Source organism: Ambystoma mexicanum, chromosome 3q, assembly GCF_040938575.1.
Source record: "Ambystoma mexicanum isolate Mex_15411 chromosome 3q, UKY_AmexF1_1, whole genome shotgun sequence".
NCBI classification, from domain to species: Eukaryota; Metazoa; Chordata; class Amphibia; order Caudata; family Ambystomatidae; genus Ambystoma; species Ambystoma mexicanum.
The window spans coordinates 37,855,345-37,877,716 of record NC_090926.1 but is presented as its reverse complement, the minus strand read 5'-3'; the positions used below and the strand labels follow the sequence as shown (position 1 = coordinate 37,877,716).

General features: G+C 42.7%; 1 protein-coding gene across 1 annotated transcript in view; it reads left to right on the top strand.

The window, feature by feature from the left end:
* TMPRSS6 (transmembrane serine protease 6) overlaps positions 1-22,372 on the top strand; it is a 392,699-nt gene that overhangs the window by 245,627 nt on the left and 124,700 nt on the right. The window contains exon 11 of the mRNA XM_069653013.1: positions 21,437-21,579. Within this exon, the coding sequence (XP_069509114.1) occupies positions 21,437-21,579 (143 nt within the window). The remainder of the gene's footprint in view (positions 1-21,436; positions 21,580-22,372) is intronic.

Here is a 22,372-nt window from a genome sequence, read left to right as displayed (position 1 = left end):
GAAGTAATATGATTTCATTTCTTGGTTCCTGGAATGATTGAGGAAGTGAGTGAAATATGGCTTTGATGGGGAAAATTAAGTCCCAAAATGATCGGAATAGGGCGATGAACATAAATCTGCTTTAGATGTGTACGTTCTACTATACCTTATTTTACTATTTCACCGATTGGTTTTGAATTTAGAGTAGTTTCTAATATGACTACACGAGAATTATAAGTGTTAAACTGAGAGGAAATGTCACTGAACGAGAGATAGAACAGCTAATCCTGGATCAGTTTAATGTCGGATAAGGTGCTGGGGAACAGGATATGGTCTGTTTTAGTGTGGTTAACATTGTTGGATTTTGTGGAACTACAGCATTAAATAGCTTCCAGGTAGTGTTATGGCTGGTTAATGTCACTCACCGGTCAATGCCTATTAGTTCACTAGGTAGCGCCATACCCAATGTTTTCATGGGTAAAATAAACAGAATGCTCAGACTGTTGCATTAGAACAAATTGGTAGCTCCCACTAGGAAATATGCACAGTAGTCAATGACCTTGCTTTGAATGCCCATGGATGTGAAAAGGGTGGGGATCACTCGCTGGTGATCAATCTCCTCTAAAGCCTAAAGGGATCTACAGGTAAGGTTTTCAATTACCCAGCACATTAGCAATGCTTTCCCCCCACCAGAAAAACAGCTTTCTAAGTCAATTAATCAACCATATTGCATTATCAGTGAAACATTAAATTTCTACCTTTGCATGGATATGCAAGCATCATCAGGTGTGGCAATCATAATAGGTAATGACATACAGACTGTGAGCCTCAGGGGAGGCATTGGAATTCCAGCAAGGGGGGGCAGTGGGATCTATGATTCTAAGTCTTAAGGCAATGGTTCCTTTATGAGGCAAGGGGTATGTCACCATTCCAGTTTATTATCAATTCATGGAGAACAGATGCTCAGGGGCATACCAGAAGAAGCATTGTGATGACTTGGAACACGAATCAACAAGTTGTCATGGTAACCTAGCCATAGAATCTGCTTAGAAAGAAGCTGTATGAGCAACGCTACTTTCTATGAGAGGAACATTTTGTTGTGGTCGGAAATGAAAACAAATGTGGTAAGTTGCAGTCAGTTTGATTTATTCTTCATAAATCTCCATAGACAGTATCTACCATCCTGTCTCTTTACTTGTTTCTCTTCAACCGTCTCCACCCACACACCTTGTGTTTCATGTTCTCTTTCTAGAACATGGCACTTCACCTCACGACAGCTTTACATACATACAACACATCTCCCTCCCAACAATTTTACATACAAACACCATACTTTTCTTTGACAACAGAACAACTAGAATGCAACATAACAGTTTGGCGGACTAATGAATAATTAAATTCTAAGGACTAAAAACCAGACCAGTTACCTACATGCAAGCTAGAAGATGTAATGCCATTACATACTGTAATCCTTAGCCCACAGAGGTGGGCTGCAAACTCTCTTATTCTCATTGTCTCTGAGTATCACATTTTCATCCTTACTCACCTCTGCAACTCTGAGATGAAATTCAAGATTCCTTCCTGTTACACATCCACCAACACATCATCTGTTGCACACTTCTGATTACTACATATCACTACTCCATAAAGGTACTAGATTGAGCCATTTATTACCCTCACTGCATTCTTAAAGAGACTTCACTCACCACCAGTGGTTTAGAACATTTAGACAATCCTTTACTCATCATTCTTGTGAATGTTTAGGTCATGGGGTCCGTCCTTTTATAGTTTTCTTGTCTCTCAATGATTCTCCTCTTAATTTTTTTCCACAGAAACTTTATTCCTTTTCATCAAAGAATTCACCCATGCTGGTTTCCACCTACAGTTAAATTCTCTACCTCTTATTAATTCAAATGTAAAACTCCTGTCACCCTATTGGGCGATATCCTTATACACCATAACTTTTCCTCAATGGCCTTACGTATCTTCCTGCCCTTTCGTATAGCTTGTTCTATAGTCTCGATCATCACTCTGTTAAACCCTTCCACCCAATTCATCCGTTTCAGGATGATAATTCGCTAAAAACTTCAATTGAATTCCAGTCTTATTGGCAAATAACATCAAAGACCTCCCAGCTTCAAAGAGCTGAAGAAATTGGAAAGAACTTAAAATGGAAATGGGGTTGAAATTATCTAGTGGAAGATAAAATCTGTTATGACAGATCTCCTAAATCCTTCAAATAAATTACAGTGAAGGTGCGGATATGCCACTATCAAGAGCATACGGAACTTGTGAAGATAGTTTGACATATCGCTGCTTTAGATACCTCAAAACATCTATTTCAGTGGTGGATCTCCCGACTATTTTGTCACCAAAAATATCTAAAAAATGTGGCCAAAAACATGTGAGGGGATGCCTATTGTTTAGCCACTAGGGGGGTTAATTTAGGTTTCTCCGTAATTTGATGATGGTGACCCGTTATGTTTGCTCTGCAACGTAAGCAGGTCCCCGCCACCAAATCTTGGTATTTTGCACTGCAGGAGCAAATGTAAAGAGCAAAAGGCGACGTGCACACTGCCTTTTGCCCTTCATATTTGCACTCTGCAGTGCAAAGTCAGTAAATGCTTCCTGGCATGGTTTCCTTTTGATTGTGAGCACCACTTGCCATGCTCGCATGACAAGCAGTACTCACAATTACAATTACAATTACACTCTCTCCAACATGTCCCAGAGCATTTAATGTTCATTTGTGAACAGTACTTATCATGAAAAATTGTAATTGTGAAACGTCTCCTGCCTTGCATTCATGGCAGGTGGCATTTACAATGGATCCCTGTGGGGTCCACCTGCTTTATGCTGGTGCATAAATCTGGCGAACCCCATAGGGAGCTCCAGCATTTACACCGGTATGAAAATTCATGCCTGTGCAAATCCTGAAGCATGTGTATGATGCAGAGGAAGAGAGGAGGTGGAAACGATCACGAAGCTCATTTTCAATTGGGCTATAACATCAGTGGAAAATGTAAAAGTCTTGTGTAAGGCTTTTACGCCTTCCATTGTCACCACGTCTCATTTTCATTCATTTGTATGAAGAGGAGGGGTGGAACACAACTTGCGTTTCTGCTGCCTCTCTTCCACTCTGTCATACAAATGCTCCAGAATTTGTGGCTGCGAGGATTTTCCCGCTGGCGCAAATGCTGGAGATCCTTATGGGGCCTTCCAGCTTTATGCACCAACATAAAGCAGGCAAACCCCATAGGGATCTATTGTAAATGTTGTCTGGTATTCTTACATGGCAGGCAGATTTTACAATTACAACTAAACGCTGTCCGGCATGCTTGCATGTTGGACAGCGTTTATTGTTCATTGTGAACGCTGCACTTATACGTGAATCCAGAGACTAGCTTGTCAATGCTGAGAACTATACATATTTAAATAGGAACTTTCTACATGTAAAAGTGTAAAAAGGCCAGATTTCACGCGTTAAAGACACAAAATGTAAATTGTGTATTTTTTCAACTATTGCCTGATAAGTATGTAAGGACATGCAGGAAAATGCACAGTGAAGTGAGAACAGGTGTTACCCCTCCAATTAAGCTCCACCGTTGCCAAGGGACAGTATGTCAGACCATAAATCCTATTACCAGCTGGTTTGTTCCTGGGACGAAATGCCCTTCCTTCATCCATTGTCGCCTGACAGCTCTGATACTTGTAGCAGTATCACGCCAAGTGGGAGACTTTCACCATTTATGGAGACCCAGTCCAGAAATATCTGAGTATTGCCAGGAATATGGGCCCCTGCAAAGGACCCGGTACCGTTACCACTCAGAATGAGAGAACCATCGAACACTCCCGGACCTAGTGGGACTTCATATGCTAAGATGCCACATTGACTATGCCTTCTATTCCAAGAGTCCAACAGTTACCATGGTCTGCTTGGGTCTCCACTTGCAAGCTAGATCTCCCTTTCTATGTGTCATCTTCCTGCACAGAAAACACCTCAGTATTAAAGGGGGCATTCACTCACTTTTCGGGGGGTTGACCAACCAGTGCACTGGGATTTGCCTTCATGTTTTTGAAGGCTTTCTTTGATGAAGTGTCAGAATCTCTGTCCTTTCCATTCTTGTTTTTATCGTTCTCCTTGTCATTTAACTTAGATATATTAGCCTGAGCCCTTTTCTGCACTCAAGTACTGATATGCTCGCTATGGTCTGTAATATTCTTTTCCACTAAATGCTGGTGTAAATACATTTTTTCTAGAATAATCTCACATGGAATCAAATTAAACATGCCCTCTAATATTTCAACTTTGTTCCCTGTAACCCATCCGTTCAGATATTTTAGAGATTGATGCGTAAAGGCCTCAGAGGTTTGTCCTACTTTCATTGTGAGCTCTCTAAAGCTCCTGAGGTACTTCTTGGCGGTCTTTCAGATCGTCCTGAGGATGGCAGCCTTCATTTTCTTATATATGGGCCTCTCCTCAGGAGCAATCTGAATAATAACATCAGTCCCAGCCATCGGTAAAGGGCACATAAAGGTTGCACTCCACAACTCTTCGTCCACATCCTGAATGTGGAAGGCGAGCTCCAATCCCTCAAATCTATCAATTATATCCTTCCCTGTCTCACAAGGAAGATTTAAGTTCTTGGGAAAGTGGCATTGCGGTTTCCCAAAAGCGCCACTACTCGAGGTTCCCCCTTCGTCACTGGACATCCTCAAAGCTTCCATTTTGTTCTCAATTTCCTTTTTGCGCAGTAGCACAAAGTCACACTGCTTCCTCTCCTCTATAGCAACACCAGCCCTCTGCTTTTGCTCCTCTAAAGCTTGGCAGTCTTTATTTTTGTCTCTCCAGAGCAGCAGTGTTCTTCTGCTTCCATATTTCTAAGGCCCACTTCTTCCCCTCGATGGAGCGTTCCCTGTTGGTTAGTTCTCTTCCAGGGTGGTTCCCCCGGATTTATGGAACCTCTGAGCCTTACTGAAGGGTGTGACCTGGCTGAGGTCTGGGACCATTGGGACTACTGGGACCTCTGAGAGACAATGGTACCTGCTCCATGGAAGGAGTGGTTGGATGCGCTTTCACTCTCCCCATCCACCTCCACTGTCTTAGAAATGGATAATTGTGCTGGATCTTAGCACTGCTTCAAGCCCCCTGGCTTTCTCAAAAGCTTGTATGCTCTCCGACAGTTTAGCCTTTTAAACCTTACTGTCATGAGTGTGACCCCTCTCCTGACAGAGTTTGCACAAGATTCTTGCTTTCAAGGTCTGTGCAACACTCCTGGCAAGTTCCACTGCGCAATAAAAAAATGCCTTTACTGGTAAGCCAGAAGAAGGCCTCCGACCAGAGGACATAGGTTTCAAGCCTTTTTATTTAACTTAATGAAACATTCCTTGCTAACCCTATTCCTAGAGGGAGATTCCCTGCTTAACAAACTAATCTAAGGTGCTCGTCATTGGTCCAAATGATAATAGTCCTCTGTCCAAACCTATCAGCTAACTGGCCCTACTACTTATCAAAATGTAACAAAAATAGTTGGAGTACCATGTACTCTTGGGCTTCTTGAAAAAGTCTCTCCAGGTATTCCAGGGATCTTTGCCTGGATCAAGTTTCTATGTTCAAGTTGTCTTATAGTTGTTCCTGAATATATAGTTCTCAATCACTCCACAATTCTCAAAGTTCTCCACAACTTCCCACGACACAAAACGTCTTAAGTTCCAGAGAAAACAAAATGTCTAAGAGTTTTAAGGAGGAGGGATATTTCCCTGATCACTCTTCTCCACGTGTCTGGGCTTTTTATCACATCCATAAACTGTGTGCCTCTATGTTTCCCATTTATCTGCTTCTCATTTCCTTCCTGAGGATATATTGGTTCGCTTGACTTTATGCTTTGAATATGCTTCCTTTTCTCCCCACTTGCTCTCGCTGCTTTCCAAGTCTCTAGGACCTGGACAATCTTGTGTACCCGAGTAAAGTGGGACTCTTCAGGAAGGTTTCCTAAGGCTTTTTGCTCGCCTTCTATGAATACAAGTGGTTGTTGCACGCTGCTTGTCTGAATGTCCTCGCTTCCCTCCACTTTCTCACTGGAAATGAAGAAGTCGCTTTGTTCGGATCCGCATTTCAGTCTGGTACTCGTATCTGCTCCATGAGCTAAGGACTCACTCTGCTCTCTTACCCTGGTCTTGGCTGCCCTTCGCAGGCTTCTGGCCCAATACATTCATGACATGGTCACACCCCCAGGTAGGTGTCAGCGCGCTCTGCCGTTCCTTCTCTGATCAGGCCCCAACCCGAGTCTCACAGTGTTGTCTTCACCCGACACACGCTTCCTTCTGCACCACCGTTGGCTCTGCGGTTCAGCGCAGCTTCACCCCTCGTTGGCATTGCTGTCAGAGACTTGCCTCTGCATGTGTTCTCTCCTCCTCCACTACACTGTCACCAGCTCTTAATTCTCACAGCTGAAATGAGAGGGAGCAGATCATTCATCACAGGATATTAAATGCAAAGAAAGTTCCACATTTCTGAAGTAAAATATGTAGTGGTTTCATCCACATCAGCTACTCCCATGTAAGCAGATACTAACTTTTATGTAGAGAGTTCCACATGGGAATGGGAGTTCTTGTCTGTTAAAGGGGAGTCACTCCCACTGAGGCCCCACTTTCCCAAACCCCTATGGAGGGTTTTGCTTGGCAAGCTCACCTCCCTAGCCTCTAAGGAGGAGGGCTTCCCCTAGGGAAGAAGGGACGAAGTCTCCAGATTCGTCACAGCTGTCAATGAATCTAATGTAAAATGCACACTCTTATCTAGGTTGACTAAGCTGTCTCAAATCCCACCACTGCCACCATTGTGACAAATGGACTTCTGGTAAAGGTAAAACAGGCGCAGTTAAGAGATGTACCTCCTTTGCCTTTTGTGGTAATGAGCAGATGATGGGCTCTGCGAGGCACAAGGCAGCATTGAGTTGGTTCATTATGCAAGCATGCTGGATCAAAGAGTTTGGTTGAATTCCAAACCTGTGGTCCAAGATGTGGTTAACCCGGTTCGAAAGCAGTTCAGCCCATTAGTTGTTATGAAACCAGGGTTTCTGACAGTATTGGCTCTCATGGTGCTGTGATTTCCAATCCAAGGAATCAAGGAGCAGGATGGTCCCTGTTCTCAGGCTCAAAACATTGCATAAGACTGGCACACAACTGCATGGGTCCTTTAACATGGTGAGGTCCTGGATACCGTTCTAGCTGGCAGAGATGCAGGTTTTGAACCAACAGCAGTTCACCCACACTGGTCACTAAAAATGGTTAGGGGATAGATAGAACTTCCCTCTGCCATAGACACTCAGTCTTCACCTCACTGGTGGAGAATGTTGGAAATATCAACTCTCCCAAAAGAGGTCCAATTCATTTTTTCTTAAGTGTTTGTCCAAAAGTGAATCAATGAAGGGGCCTGCATGTGATTTGACTAAAGCTAGCCTGCTTTAGGGGCCCAATCCCTGTTCTTAGAGCAACTTGAGTTTGCCTTCTGATATCACACCCAAAATGTTTTGTGCTAAAGGAAGTAGAGGGGACAGGGAGGGAAGATAGAGGTAGAAAGAAACAAGATGGCAGAACTTTCCTAGAGTTGTGAAGAGCTCCCTCCATCTACACTAAACCCCACCCTTCCCTGCTCTAAAGAATCAAAGGCTTTTAGATAAGCAGCACCCTGGTGTGAGGTTACGTCTGTTGTGAATGTGTGTGCCCTTTGGTTCCTGTACCCAGGAAAGCTTCCTGTGTATAGGCTGTCTCTCTGGGGAGGGGTTTACTTGCCCTAACAAAGGAACAAAGAGAGGCAATCCCCAAGGAAACAGTCCTGACAGCAGTGGCAATGCCAGCCTGTCTGGGGAGAATACACATCCTTTCACAGCTGAGCTGGGCTTGCTGGACTGACACATGTGTGATATCAAATTGTTGCGGCTGTAATAATTATGAGAAATACCATCCACCAAACCATCCCTTAGGTATGGCTTATATTTAAAAATGTATCTGCCACATGGCAGTAAACCCATCATTATGGGGGTTTGGCACAGGGATGCACTGTCACTGCAGCTGTCAAATAAGCATTTGTGTCCTCTGAACCTGCTATGTGCACTGGTTAGCAGCTGCTGCAGATCAGGATACTGATGCAGCAGGGCAGAGGTACAGACTGTGCTTTTGGCATGGAGCCAATGAAAGGGGAATTTGATCAGCAGATATCCCTTTCCTAGATGGAATTACCCACATCATTTTATTAATTAATACAAATCAAAAATACCCTTGCCAAATGGCAATTCATCACAGCCACATGTGTTTTGCCACATCCAAAATAATATTGCAAGCCTTGAGAATATAGATTCAGAGTTCTAAAAATACAAGGAACAATTCCAGGATTTTGCCACAGTGCCATAGTTCTGATATTGTTGCCAGAATGCATTGGCCTCAGTGATGGCCTACACATCTAAACTTATTAATGCCTCTAGACCTTTCCTGTCTTCTGACAGTTGCACCACCCTTGCTGGAGCCCTTATACTATCTAGACTCGATGTGAAAAAACTACAAGTGTTACAAAATAATGCGTTTAGAGCGGCACTCAATTTTCCGAGAGCTAAACAAATTTCTTCAGCAATACGAAATGCCCACTGGCTTCCAGTTCAGGACAGAGTTGCCTTTGAAGCACTGTCACTAACTCATAAATGTCTCTCAAACTCAGCCGCAAAATATCTTGTGAATACATTTACAAGAAATCAATCTAACAGACTGACTCGGTCCACACATACACCCATGCTAAAGATTCCTAAATTTCAGTTACAAAAAGCAGGGGGCAACAGTTTACCATTACTAGTTGCCAAACATTGCAACTCCATGCCCTTAGCACTATGAGCAGAACCATCCTTCTGGACTTTTAGAAAAAATATGAAAACTTGGCTCATTGCACAGGAGCGGTAACGCTGCCCCTGACTCACATTTGTATCTGTCTGTTTCAATTGCTTACTTCTATCTGTAACATTATTGTAATGAACCTTCTTCTCTATTTTTGCAACACTATTGCAAATTACAAGCTATGGGCCCAGATACCCTTGGGTTAGGTGCTCTCTACAAATGAACAAATAAACACATAAATAAGAAGATGTACTTGTGGATCATAAACAAACATATTTCAAAGTTCCAATGTATTTCGCCATGCAGTTCACCTCCCTTCTAATAATACTGTATTTTTATTTAGCTTAAAATGAGACATGTAGAAAGTATTGCATTGGTTAACACATTTGTAAAATGGAAACTGTGTATTAATTTCTCTGTCCCATGGTACATGTAGCTGGAGTTGACCTAGGATGCACCTCACTGCAGCTCCAGCCACATCACAAGATATGAGCCCACTGTGATGGCCTGATTCCTCATGTTCAAACTTTTTGCAAGCCAAGGCCTCATAAAGCATAGCCAGATGCTGGTTAATAGACCAAGTACAAAGAGACTGATCACGCCCATCACTTTAAGCCTCCCATAAGAAATCAGTTTAGATAAAAGTAATGGGATCTCCATGATTGGGCAAAAGAAACTAGCCTCGACATGTAGTAACATCATGAAGAAGAATGTGCATGGGATGTATCAACAGTTACCTTGTGGGCCAAAGCCAGTATCTATTCACTTATAATTTAACTAGGGAAGTTATATGTGTTACATTTTAACCCCAACATTTAATCATTTGACAATTTATATCTCCTTCATGGAAGGTCCTACCAACTTAAAACAAATAGCATTTTGTCAGTAAACATATATCGTGTAACCTAAATAAAAATCCCCTGGTGCATAATAAAATGAAAAGGAAATAAGTAGGAAAAATGATTGTCTTATTTATGTTATGTTATTTTATGATATGGTTATTTCTAAAGTGCAGCTTACACCAACACGGCATCTTGGTGCTATAAGTAAACCTATACAGAACAGCCTGACTACAAACTTGGAATTCAAAAAGACCTAAAAAAGATACATTTTCACAATGCAGCTAAAAATGAGATGATTTTCAATAACTCAGAGCAAGCGCAGAAGCCAATTCCATTCAACAGCCCCTGCTACAGAAAAAGTGCATCCTCCAATCAGGGAATGTTTAAATCAGGGAACTTGAACCTGACAAGCATCTTGCGAGTGAAACACAGGTAAGGGGACATAAGAGCGGAATTTGTGTGGTTTGATCTGCAGAATATGTGATGTTTATTGTATTAAACTCACACAATCACATCCAAACTTGCGCTATTAAAAAAAAAAGCATCTTCATAAGTTTAGGAGTCCGTTTTCCTCTCCCTTCTGTTTCATGAGATTGGTGGGATCCACAACTTAGTCACAAGAGGTGAGAGGAGCCGAAGATCATAAACTAACTTGCACATAGAATTGAGAGATTAATACTGGGAGATTAATATTGAACAATATTTCTGGATACAACTGGAAGGAGGTAGCGGGGAAGCACAGATGAATCCTGAATGACTAGTTCTCAGACAAGCAAGAGAAAGGAGCCCTTTCAGGAAGTGAGGAGTAAGCCATGTTGGAAACGGCCAAACAGTCAGCTAAAAAAGCCCTTCCTGAAGCAGTAATCCCAGACTGAGGGGATACCAACTATTCCTAAAATAAGAAGCCACATTTAAAATGTAAGTAAAATTGCGCCCTGAGGCCCACAGGCATGTGGTGCGTAACAAGAATCAAAATAAATCAAATAAATATGTGTAGAAACCCCAATATGTAGCTCCAAATTGCCCATAGTGCTGTCCATGGTAAAATCACAGGAATAAAAGGGGCTGGGAGCCAAGGGGATGCTATTCTGACATGGACACATGTGCAGTATTAAATAAAATGTCCTGTGTTATCTATTTGAAACTGAATGCAAATGAGATTTAATTTCCAAAAAGTCCAATGCATTTTCATATCGAGATGTGCACTGTAAAAATGACAGCATTTTGTATCAATTGAATGCACATTCCTTTTGTACAATTATACCAAATTAAGTAGAATCCTTGGCTCATACCAGCATAGAATCATGCAGGCCCTAGTGTCCTCATTAAATTCTATTACCTAACATGATATCATGCAAATGTGTTGCTCAAAGGCACCCTAGTCCTAAATTAGATGTTTGTGCAACAGAAATTAGTGCAGAGAATGTTCCTTTGCACAGAAAATCGTGCAAAGTGTTAAACCACTAAGTCCCTTATCTTGAAATGCACAAGAAGACCTATGTGTAATGTGAAAGGGCAAGGGTACTTTAACATGGTACCTCTTACAAGAACATTTATATTTATTTTAATGTGTTGGTTTGTTATAAACCTTTCACAAATGCAATCTACATACACACTTAAAAGAGATAAACATGAGGACAAGTCAACTATAATAATACAAAATGAGCCAATTTACAGTTATTTGATTAAGAGAAAAAAGGCACAAGACAAAAAAAAGAAAAGAAGGATATCGTAAATGTCCACCCAAAATCCTATTGCGTAAACTATGTCTACCTTGATAAAAGTCTTCCCTCTTTTTCTTCAAATATTGTATTCATTAATCGAACCGCTGCTATAATGCGATGTGTATATTGTCCAGTTACGAATCGAATCCAAAAATTCTTTGTTTGAATACTGTCTATATTGTATACGAATCTTGTAAAATAAGATACTCTTACTAGCTGAAGTAACTATATAAAATTTGGTGCAGGTTGGTGAAATGGTGTGCAATTGTATGAAGAACAATGATTTGCCAAGCCACAAACACACAAACAAATGTAGAGCTTTGCTGGAATCCAGGGAAAGGGATGGGGTGTCCACATATCATGTAGCCAGTAATGGCGAGAGAGTCCATTACAAGTTTTTGGTGCAGATTGGTGAAACAGTGTTTAATTGTATAAGGAACAACCCTTCGCCAAGCCACAAACCCACAAACACATTGTAGTTTGTGCTGAAATCCGGGGAAACGGGTGGAGTGTCCACATGGCATGTAGCCAGTAATGTCTAGAGAGTCCTAATAGGTAACTATAACAATTTGGTGAAGATTGGTGAAACAGTGTTGAATTGTATAAGTAACAACACTTCGCCAAGCCACAAACCCACTAACACATTTTGACAGGTGGTGAAATCTGGGGAACGAGGTGGAAGGCCAAATGTCATGTAGCCAGTATTGTATGGAGGGTCCCAATAGGTAACTATTCAGCATTGGTGAAACATTGTGGAATTGTATAAGGAGCAATGCTTTGCCACAAACCCAGTCCCTCACAAGGGTTCACTTTTAGAAATATAGATATCTGACTTTATATTCCTTCCTCCTCAATCTCCCCCTCTGACTTTGCTAACTTACTCATCTCTAAGGTCGCATTTTTACGATTCTCCTCCTCATCTATGGATAACTCATATTTGATAGCTGTTTCTCGTCCACCCTCTTCTTTCTCCTCATTCTCCCTTATATCTAAATCTGATACTGCCCGCTATCGTGCACATGCTCATTTTACTTACTCTCCTCTTGATCCCATTCTATCCACTCTCATTACTAAGCTTTTTCAACTTCTACTAGTTTATCTAACCTTGTTTTTCAATCTCTCTCTCCTTTGCCAATTTCCCTGCTTACTTTAAAGAAGCCATCATAATCCTACTTTGAAAAAACCCTCTCTGGACACTCCAGCACCTTCTAACTATCGTCCTATTTCCCTCCTTCTCTACCTTTCTAAGAATTTAGAACGGGTGGTTTACGCTTATGTTTCATCTTATCTCGATCTTAACTCCCTTCTTCCACCTTCTCAACCTGGCTTCCACCAATCCATTCTATGGAAACTGCACTTCTTTCAGTCTGTAAGTCTTTGCTATCTTCTAGACACTCCATACTCTCTCCCATTCTTATTCTTCTTGACCTCTCTGCAGCCTTTGACACTATCGATCCCTGCCCTTTACTCTGTACTCTACATTCACTTGGTTTCTCTGGCAATGCTCTGTCTTGGTTTAGGTTTTATCTCTCTGATCATTCTATTTCTGTTGCTTGGAGTGGATCGAATTCCCCCACATTTCTTCTGGCTCATTGAGTCCCTCAGGATTCAGTCGTAGGTCCTCTCCTTTTGTCACTGTAAACTGCTCCCATCTCTGCCATCGTCTCTTCTTTTTGGCTGTCGGCACACCTCTATGCGGATTACTCCCAACTGTTTATCTCTACTCCTCTTTTTGTGATTCTTTACATTATTCTATTTCTGAATGTTTACTTTGCATCCAAGCATAGATGCACTCTCACTTTCTCCATCTTAATGCTTCTAAGACAGAAATACTCTTGTTTACAGCCTCTGCTGTCCTCCTTCCCATTTCTCCACCCTCTATAAGTTTTCCACCTGTTCTTCTTCCTTTCTCTACTTCCGCCTGCAACTTAGGTGTTCTTTTCTATTCTTCTCTCTCCTTCATCTCACATATCTCTAACATTGTCCAGTCGTGTTGCTTTCAACTTCTTAACATTAGAAAAGCTTGTGCTGTCCTCACCTTTCATGCTACTAAACTGTTGCTCACTACCCTTGTTTTTTCCTGCCTTGACTATTGCTCTTGTCTTCTTCTTGGTCTTCCCGCTTCTCATCTGGCCCATTTGAGCCCTTTCAGCTGCTGTTCACACCTTTTGCTATATGTCCCCTCACTCCTCCATTTCCCCTACCCTTTTTGCTCTTTGTAGGTTGTCCTTCAAAGCTCATCTCCGGTTCTATTTTCTCTGTATTACCTTTGAATGTGTCCCTGGGCTTGCACCGGGTTACTTATGCTCCTTGGTCTCTATGTACACCCCCCCCACACAATATCTCTGCTCTCAATCCCAGTTCCTAATATCTGTCCCTATGCCCCCTTGTGCTCAGTCTCGTTTTCGTTATTTTGGTCCTCTTGCTCCCAAGTTCTCGAATGCTCTACCACTACACATTTGTGCCATTCCTTCCTACTCTCAAAAGCCATCTCATTTCTACCCATATCCTAATTCCCCTGTTATTGGTTGTTATTTTTTGGTGCATCTATGGTTTGTGCCATTTTAATATTGTATGTACAGCGCTTTGGCGGAGGCGCCTTATAAATCAAAATATATACAAAATACAAATAAGTTGTATGTTGATGGGATGTCATTTCTGTTAACGAAAGCAAAACTAATTGTGCATAATTATTGTCTTCTCTAGGAGTCAGTGCTCACCTTGAAGGCCTCTTTCTCATCCTTCCCCCCTACTCACAATTGAGGCACGTCCCAGATTTGAAAATAGCCACAGCTCCAAAGTCTGAATTCACCTTGAACTCCCCTACCCCTCCCTCGCACCAGCTTGCACTTATTTTGAATCCTAAGTAGACAGTAATGGCATTCTCTGCAGGATGTTTTAATCAAGCAAGCAGTTCTTCAATTATAGGACATGCGTAGGTCTTTTTAAATCATACCAGTTAATATTTTAAAAAGACAGAAACAGTACAGCACTAGCAAAGTGATACGAACCCAGCTATCAAGGATGCATCCCTTTGCTAAATTCAAATGACCCTCCTCTGCACTACTATGTGCTGTGCTCAGGAAGTTTGTAGACAGTGTTCAGGTCACATGATTAACATTTTGTAGTTTGCCAAATTATGAAAACCTTTCTTAATACGAGTTTTTGGCAGTGAGTGCCAAAGTTCTGACTGCTCCAAACGACCAACGATTTTTGTTGTTTTCTTCCTTTCCTTTTGTTTTTTTCAAATGTCCATTTTTGTTGCATCCATTTGTTTGTTGTGGTGGAGGGTCTGAAAATCAGTGTGCAGACACTGGGGCATGGGCTATATCCGTACCAACAAATTGGTCCTGTGAATGCTCAGAAATGGCCCTGCATAATCACACCAAAACAAAAGGGGGATGAGTGGAAAGTGTTGAATCGATCATAACGAAGGACAGAGGTCTGGGAGGCCCTCCAGAGCCTTGTTTTTCGGCCTGCCAAGCCATTACAGAAGGGGTTTGACCATGTTCAAATCAGGCTTGATCCCACCCCAAAAGGAGAACCCCACAACAAAAGTGCTAGGTCACATCTCTTCTGCTGAAGACCACAAGCAAACCCAGGAATGTTTAGGCCTCATTTGGCGTCATCAGTGAGGTGTAGCGTGAGTCTCGAGGCCCAGTAGGCTCGAGCCCCATGTCTGGGCCTACCCATCCCACTCAGTTTGATTATAGCAGAATCAAAATCTGATGTTTGCAAGGATTTGAATCAATCATAACCATGGGCAGATGCTGAGATCCCTCATTCCTTTTAAACATGTCCATGCAAAGTCAAGACAGTCCAACTGTGGTAGTATCAGATCTCGACAATTCCATATATACTCAAGGTTATACCCAAATATTTCATGTTTGGGCTATAAAACGTGCAAATTGCAGCAACACGTATGTTGCTGTGACTTGACAAGTATACACCCGTTACCAGAGCTCTTTGCTCCTTAACCTGGCTACCTCGATTTGCTCGGTCTAAATGCAAATCTCTGTGCATAACACAGCATGCTTTTGTGCATGTCAATGCTTCCTCGTTCAGAAATTGAAACAAAATGAACCAAGTCACATTTTGGGCTCTTGAACATCCAAGTGACTGCCCATCCTGAAGCTCCATTTCTTAAACTACCGCTAAAATCTGGAACACATATCCCTTCATCCTCAGGTCATTCAAATACCACCTTGTTTTCGGAGGTATCAAGATACCTGTTTGCATATTTATGTATGTAGTGCTGCCCTGTGGTTGTTCACAAGTCCTACAGTAATGTCAATGAAGCAGAGTGGTTATGATTGCGCAACGGTCATGGGCACCACTAGTGTGATTATCTTTAGGATCTCAATGGACTCACAGGGAGAACTACATGAATGATTCATACAGATTCAGGTCAATGGAATTGGCAACTTTCACCGAAAGTTGCTGTATAGCCATCTGTATCCCATAGCTCATGGCGCCGAAAACAAAACACCTCTCCCTCCAAATCTCTCTGTTTGCCGCAGTAATTTATGTTTACAAGGAGAGAAAAAAACTGTTCTATTATTGGCAGGATTTGTTATACATATAGGTCTTGGAATAAAGTGGGCAAACTGGGGGATCCTCCACATGCCAAAACTGGGGCCTCCATCACTAACCGGGTGGCGGTCACTGTCCTGGCTCCCATTCTCCAGCCCCCAGTCTGTGACTTTGTCACAATATTCTGCTACACATTGGGACCATGCAATAGCAGAATTATGTTCCCATCTCTTTCCAACAGGCAGTGCTACAGCTCCCCACACCCACCTGACTGCTGTCCTCCAGTGTACAGAAAAGACACAGAAACGTGCCCTTAGCCAGCCCTTAGCTAGCCAAGGATGTTTCAGCAACTTAAAATATTGTCTCATACTTCACAGATCTGACAGAAGACTTCTAGGGTAGATTTGGGTCGTGCCCCTCTTACTCCTCTGCCAGTTGGTGTGGTCCTATGTTCTAGGACATGGATGGATATCATGGATCCCCCAGCTCCTTCCATACTGTCAATAGTTGATTATGCCCAAAGCACCAAAGCATTTCCCTTAAAGAACTGCACTACCAGCAGATTCTTAAACACATGTTACTTTTGTTGAGCTTACGTTTTTGGAAAAAGATCCTAATAAATAAGGGTGCACTTTTAAATCCTACGTTATGGGGAAAATCAAGACATTATTGAACAGTTCTGCTCTCAGTACTTCAGTATATCACACCCAAATGGTCGACTTAGTTGCACGCTTCAATCAAGCCTTGAAAAACTGTGTGAGGAAGCTGGTGAGCAAAATGGAAGAGATTGAGACAACCTAAACCCAGGAGCTTTGTTCGCAGACTTGAAAATTCCCCATGCCTCTGTTGGTTTATCCCACTTTGCACTCGTCTATGTCAGGGAACCCTGGGATGTCCTTAACATGTCGAAAGAGATTTGGGAAAACACAATGACCCAGCCTTGAACTCAAAGCGGTTTGCCGAGAGAACAAGGAGAGGATTGACAAGCCAGACTACCCAAATTAAAGGTGGGCGACAAGTTCTACTACCAACATTGTAAAGCACATTATTTGGTTAATAACATAGACTCCATCTCATTTTAAGAAGTCATTAGGCACTTAAATTACAAGGTTCAACAAACAGGCAGACAGAAAACCTCAGAAGTACTATATTTGAAGTGGTTGAATGTGTTTAAGTAGCCAGAGGCGCTGATGATGGTGTGAAGCGCTAGTTGTGAAAGTCTTGATGAACTTCAATGATCCACTTCAATCAATGATACTGGAGGGTATATGTACGCACCAATCCCGTGTCTTTAGGGATTTTCTGGACCTTTTCCCAGATGTGTTGACCGTCAAGCAGGCTTGATTGAAAGAGTTATCTCATCACATGCATACCCCTTTGGGAAAGGTAGTGCCTCTCCAGCCCTGCCACCTCCCTCATGTGCAGTGACAGGAAGCCAAGGTAGTTGTGTAAAATATGCGGGAATTGCAAGCCATCAAAGCCTCCGGGTCTCTCCTATCATACTCATCAGAAAGGCTTTTGGAAGGATGATTAGATTTCAAAATGTGAATCCTATTCCATGCTTTGAATTGATGAGATGATTGAGAGAATAAGCACCTTCTGCTATGTATCTCCCTTACACCCACCCCCCATGGGTGTTGGAAGATTCCCCCTTGTCTCCACCCTGAAATGAATCTTCAAGTCCGAACTACCCCCATTTGAACTACCAGGCACACAAGCCATTTTCCAATAATTAATGCATCTCATTTTACGTATGTCTGTGCTGGAGATTCCCTGGATGTCATTGTGATTTATAGTATTACCTGCAGTGAACATATCAGGCATTTAGACCTAGTGACCCAAACATTGTTGAATATAAAACTGTTAGCAAACCCAGTGATGTATCCCTAAAACCAATATTTGAAAGGGGTATGTATAGCGATAGGAGAAAGTGAAAGTGGTGCAGGAGATTTCTCTGGCTAGCACTAAGGAAGAATTGTGTCTTCCTCAGTTTGGTCAGATACTACTGAGGATTCATTCATCAATCATCGTAGGATTTGACAGATTAACTGGTCACCTTATAACCCAACCACCTGATATTTCCCAAGTGAGATTAGTGCAGTACTCTAGCAAGAATGAGAATTATTATTATTATTATTATTACGGTATTTATTGAATGCAAACCTAGCTTTGGGAAGCCAGGGAGTGCTTTACAATCATAGGGGGAAGAACACAGTGAGGGAAGCAGAGAAAAAAGGAGCAGGGACCTAAGAGGGGAGGGCGGGGGTGGGCAGTTGGCAGCAAGGCATCTACAAGCAACTGAGGGGAGACAGTGAGGAACACATCGCCAAGTCTCAGGCCAGGTGGGGAGTGCAGGGTGTGTGGACCTAGGTGTTAAGGAGGAGCACGCAAATATTCAAAAATTATTATTTCATATTTTATTGGCCCAAAATGACTTTAAGTGGGGAGAGCTCTAGGATTCTGGAAAGTATGCAGATGAGGAAACCCGGCCCAAGAGGATAGGGAGGATAGCCCAGTGGCAACGTGCTCGCCGTAAAAAAAGACGACACAGATTCGATCCCCAGGTCCACGCTTAGAAACCTCTGCGTATTAAACGCGTTATAAATAACCAATCATATCATATCATATCAAGAGGATAACTGCTGACGTGGGACAATACCTTTAGATGATGGGAGGATTCCAAATGATTGCCTTTTTTAAGAGGAAACCTGAAGCATAACGTTGCCTTAAATCAAACCTGATTCCCTGAGAAGTATTCCTAAGCAGAGGCCGGGAGGCATTGAGGGCTTGCTTGTGTTGCCTGGAGCTGTGAGATGCCATCCCAGTTCTGTGCATTAAAAGGCAAACCTAGAAGTGAGTGCAAAAGCCCCATTTCAATTAGATATATGTCCTCAGAAAGGATCTACATGCTAAACCACTGAATGGGGTGGGATGAAGTCACTTGTGGAATTGATTTAAAGTAGAATGCTGTTGCATTTTCAGCACAAAATGCAGCTAGCTCACTGAGAATATCCAAGGCGACTGGGGCAATATTTTAAAATAGTATTAAAGCATTTTGGCACACAATGCAAGTAATCATCTGACGGTAGCTAAATAAATAACATCCACTGTTTTTACAGTGGTATTTTGAGAGCAGATCTTTGGACTGGTGCACAACATATTCACAGTTCTACAGTGGATTAGTACACTTTAACCTGTGAAAGCCAAAGTAAATTAAAAAGAGAAATTATGACGAACCCCAGTCCATTTTAGTGGTATGAGAAACAGATTGGCTTGTCCACTTCCATCCCCCTATAAATGACATAATATGGACTTTTTAAAAGGAAGTAGGATTAAGCCTTGAGTTGGATCATGCAGTAGGTAGGACTTAGCCTTATGCTGTGCAATGAACAGAGCAATATTGATCTGCATCTTGGACCCTAACAGTGGTAATGTTGAATTTCTTGTTCTCATGTAGGCCTCAATATGGAGCCTCATGTTGGGCTCTGTATGGTTCTGTATCGTCCCTCATTTTGGGTTCTCCAGGGCCAATGCAATGTTGGGGCCTAAAGGGAACCAACTCGAGCCTCTTCTTGTGTCATATTGAACATGTGTTGCATACATAAGAGGGTTCTATGTAGAGGTCCAACCAGTTAAAAACAAATCCAGTTAAAGACTGCCTGTTTTTGGGCACCTTGAAGCCACCTCCAAAGGGCAGGATTCTGATGCTAGCGGGGGGTGGGGTTTACCCCCAAAAACGTTTGGTACATGCCTCTTCCCCATCACCTTACCCTCTTCACCTGACCACTACATCCAGTCCTCCAAGGGGGTTTCACCCCCTGAAACCATCATACGCTGCCTCCTCACTCCACCCCCTTCCTGGACATCGCACGTCATCCCTTGCAAGCTCCGCCTTCAGTAATCACGCCCCCTCCAAGCACCCCCACCCACCAACACTTGGATATACACCATTACTCACTTCCCTGCCCACCACAGCCCACCACTTTGCCTGCTTCTGGGTGTGATATGCAGTCTTCTCTAGGCAGCTTTTTCTGGAAGGTCTCTTAGAGGCGACCGAAGAAACATGGTCTGAAGACACCATTATTGTGCCTCATGTTGGGCAATGCATGAGGCAGTATTACATGTCGTGTTTGGCCATGTTGTGTGTCAATTTTCAGTCTTATTTTGTGTCATGAATGAGGCAACATAGAGCTTTGTGGTCAGCCATTTATGGGGCAACATGAAGCCTCATGAGGGTCCTGGCATGGGCTATGTTGAGCCTCATTTTGAGCTTGTAATAGAATTACTGGGTTGCTGCAGTTTATAGTATTGAAGGTCATATTGAGTCCTACGGGGAGCAGTAGTGAGCCGAATATTGTGCTGAGCAGGAGAGAGTATTGTACCAAGTGCTTTAAGTGGGCCGGGCCAGTCAGGGCTGCGCCTTTGCCGGCCCCTGGCAGTCTCCAAAAAGTGGGGCATATTTCTATGTTTATAAAAGAAGGCTTGATAATTACACGAACCATATTAAGGTACACACACAAATCTATATTATTGCTTACATACACAAATATATTTGTTTGCGTACCTTATGGTTTAAGTACTTTTCAGGTCACGCCCACCATGGAAGCCACACCCCCAAATGAGGGCCCTCCTTTCAATGTCTTACCCCACTTAAAGCACTGATTGTATCTGATAAGAGACCTTCAAGGAGCAGTGTTTAGAGACCTCATGGCAATGTGTGGGTATGATTACCCTTTGCATGGCACCACATCTGCTGCTTCCCCACTTACTCTGGCCCTTCTGTGTGGGAGGTGTTGTCATCATCTTTGCCCCACCCCTCATTGCATGGGATTTACCCTTGCTATCAGCAGCATCTCTTCCACCGCTCTCATAAATTCATCCCCATCTCTGTGGCTGGGTGGGATTTCATTCAAGTACATTGCATATGGCGTGGGAGTGTTTGTACCAGTTATTTGTTCCCCTTTTATTTAATACTCCACCCATCTCTGAATATCGATTCAGATTGACGTTCTTTTGTCACTTCTTATGCCCCACTCTGTCTGTGGGTGGATATGCCTTAGTCTTGCTTTAGGCACCACCTAGGTCATGCCCTTTCACACCGTAGCTACTCCTTTTCAGTGGGCATGGTTTAACCTTGAATTAGGCACCTGTTCCATCCACCTCCATCACCTCTACCACCTCTCTATCACTGGGCGTGATGATGTGATATTGCTGTGGTGCCCAGTTATGTTGTCTCCTCTCATTCCACCATCGCACCAGGTTTATCCCCTCTGATGTCCTGCCCACTCTGTATCGTCTGGAATGTACCATTGATTGCACAGGTGTTGTTGCCTCCCCACATGCCCACTACACATGAATGGCATTTACTGTTATCAAGGTCATTATCATAATCAATCCCTGCAACCTTTCTGTCATTATCATCATTGTGGCTACTGGTGATTTGGTCATTCTTATGCCTGTATCTCTTTTGGATTCTAGGATGTGTGGTTTGCGGGTTCTTTTGCCCTATGCTGAACGCATCACAATGGTGTCCACCAGCACCACCGTCTCCTTCAGCTCGCAGATTACCCTGACCGGGCCAGGGCTGCAGGTGTCCTACAGCCTATACAACCAGACTGACCGTAAGTGCCCGGCACAGCTAGCTGGCAATCCCCTTCATTCATGGTCACATGTCTCTTCTTTAGATTTGGTGAAAGAGCAGACACTCCAGTGGCAAGAATTTACTAACTCACTCATGCATTCCGGCACAGATCAATCCAACCTATTTCTTCTCTTGTTTGTACATCTATGTGCTCACGTATTTGTATACTTCCATTTCATTCAACCATATAGTTTCTTTTTCACCTTTCTACTCTGAGGTATTCACTCACTCACACAGTCACTCATTAATTAGGAAAGAAGAAAAGGGTTTTGACATACACTTACTCTGTCCACTGTACATGGGAATTAAATTACATTACAAGGTAATCTGTAACATAAATCCTTCATACAGCTGGTGAATAAAGAGGCAATGGGATGGTTTTGATAGTTCAAATCTGCAAAAGGAAGAATACCCACCAGAGTTGCTAATTGACCTCACTCAGGTCTTCTAGCTCAGGAAAGGACAGCTGGGATTTAGGGGAAACACAGAATTTCAGTTTTACAACGGTTTCTTTGAGGTTCCTGTAAGGACAATGAAGATGAATTTGAATCCTTATCCTATGGCATATTGCGCAGAGCGCAAAAGTGTAAAGAGTTGGGAACTCACACCATACAAAACTACCTCAAGATGTCCTCCAAATCCTCAATTGAAGACATCCACAGGCTCAATGCCTGTCCCTCTTTGAACCAGGTGTGTAAGTGCAGTGCGTACCGGAAGGTAAACTCCTCCAAGACTGAATTCCTACTGCTGACCAACAACACCCAACACCCTGA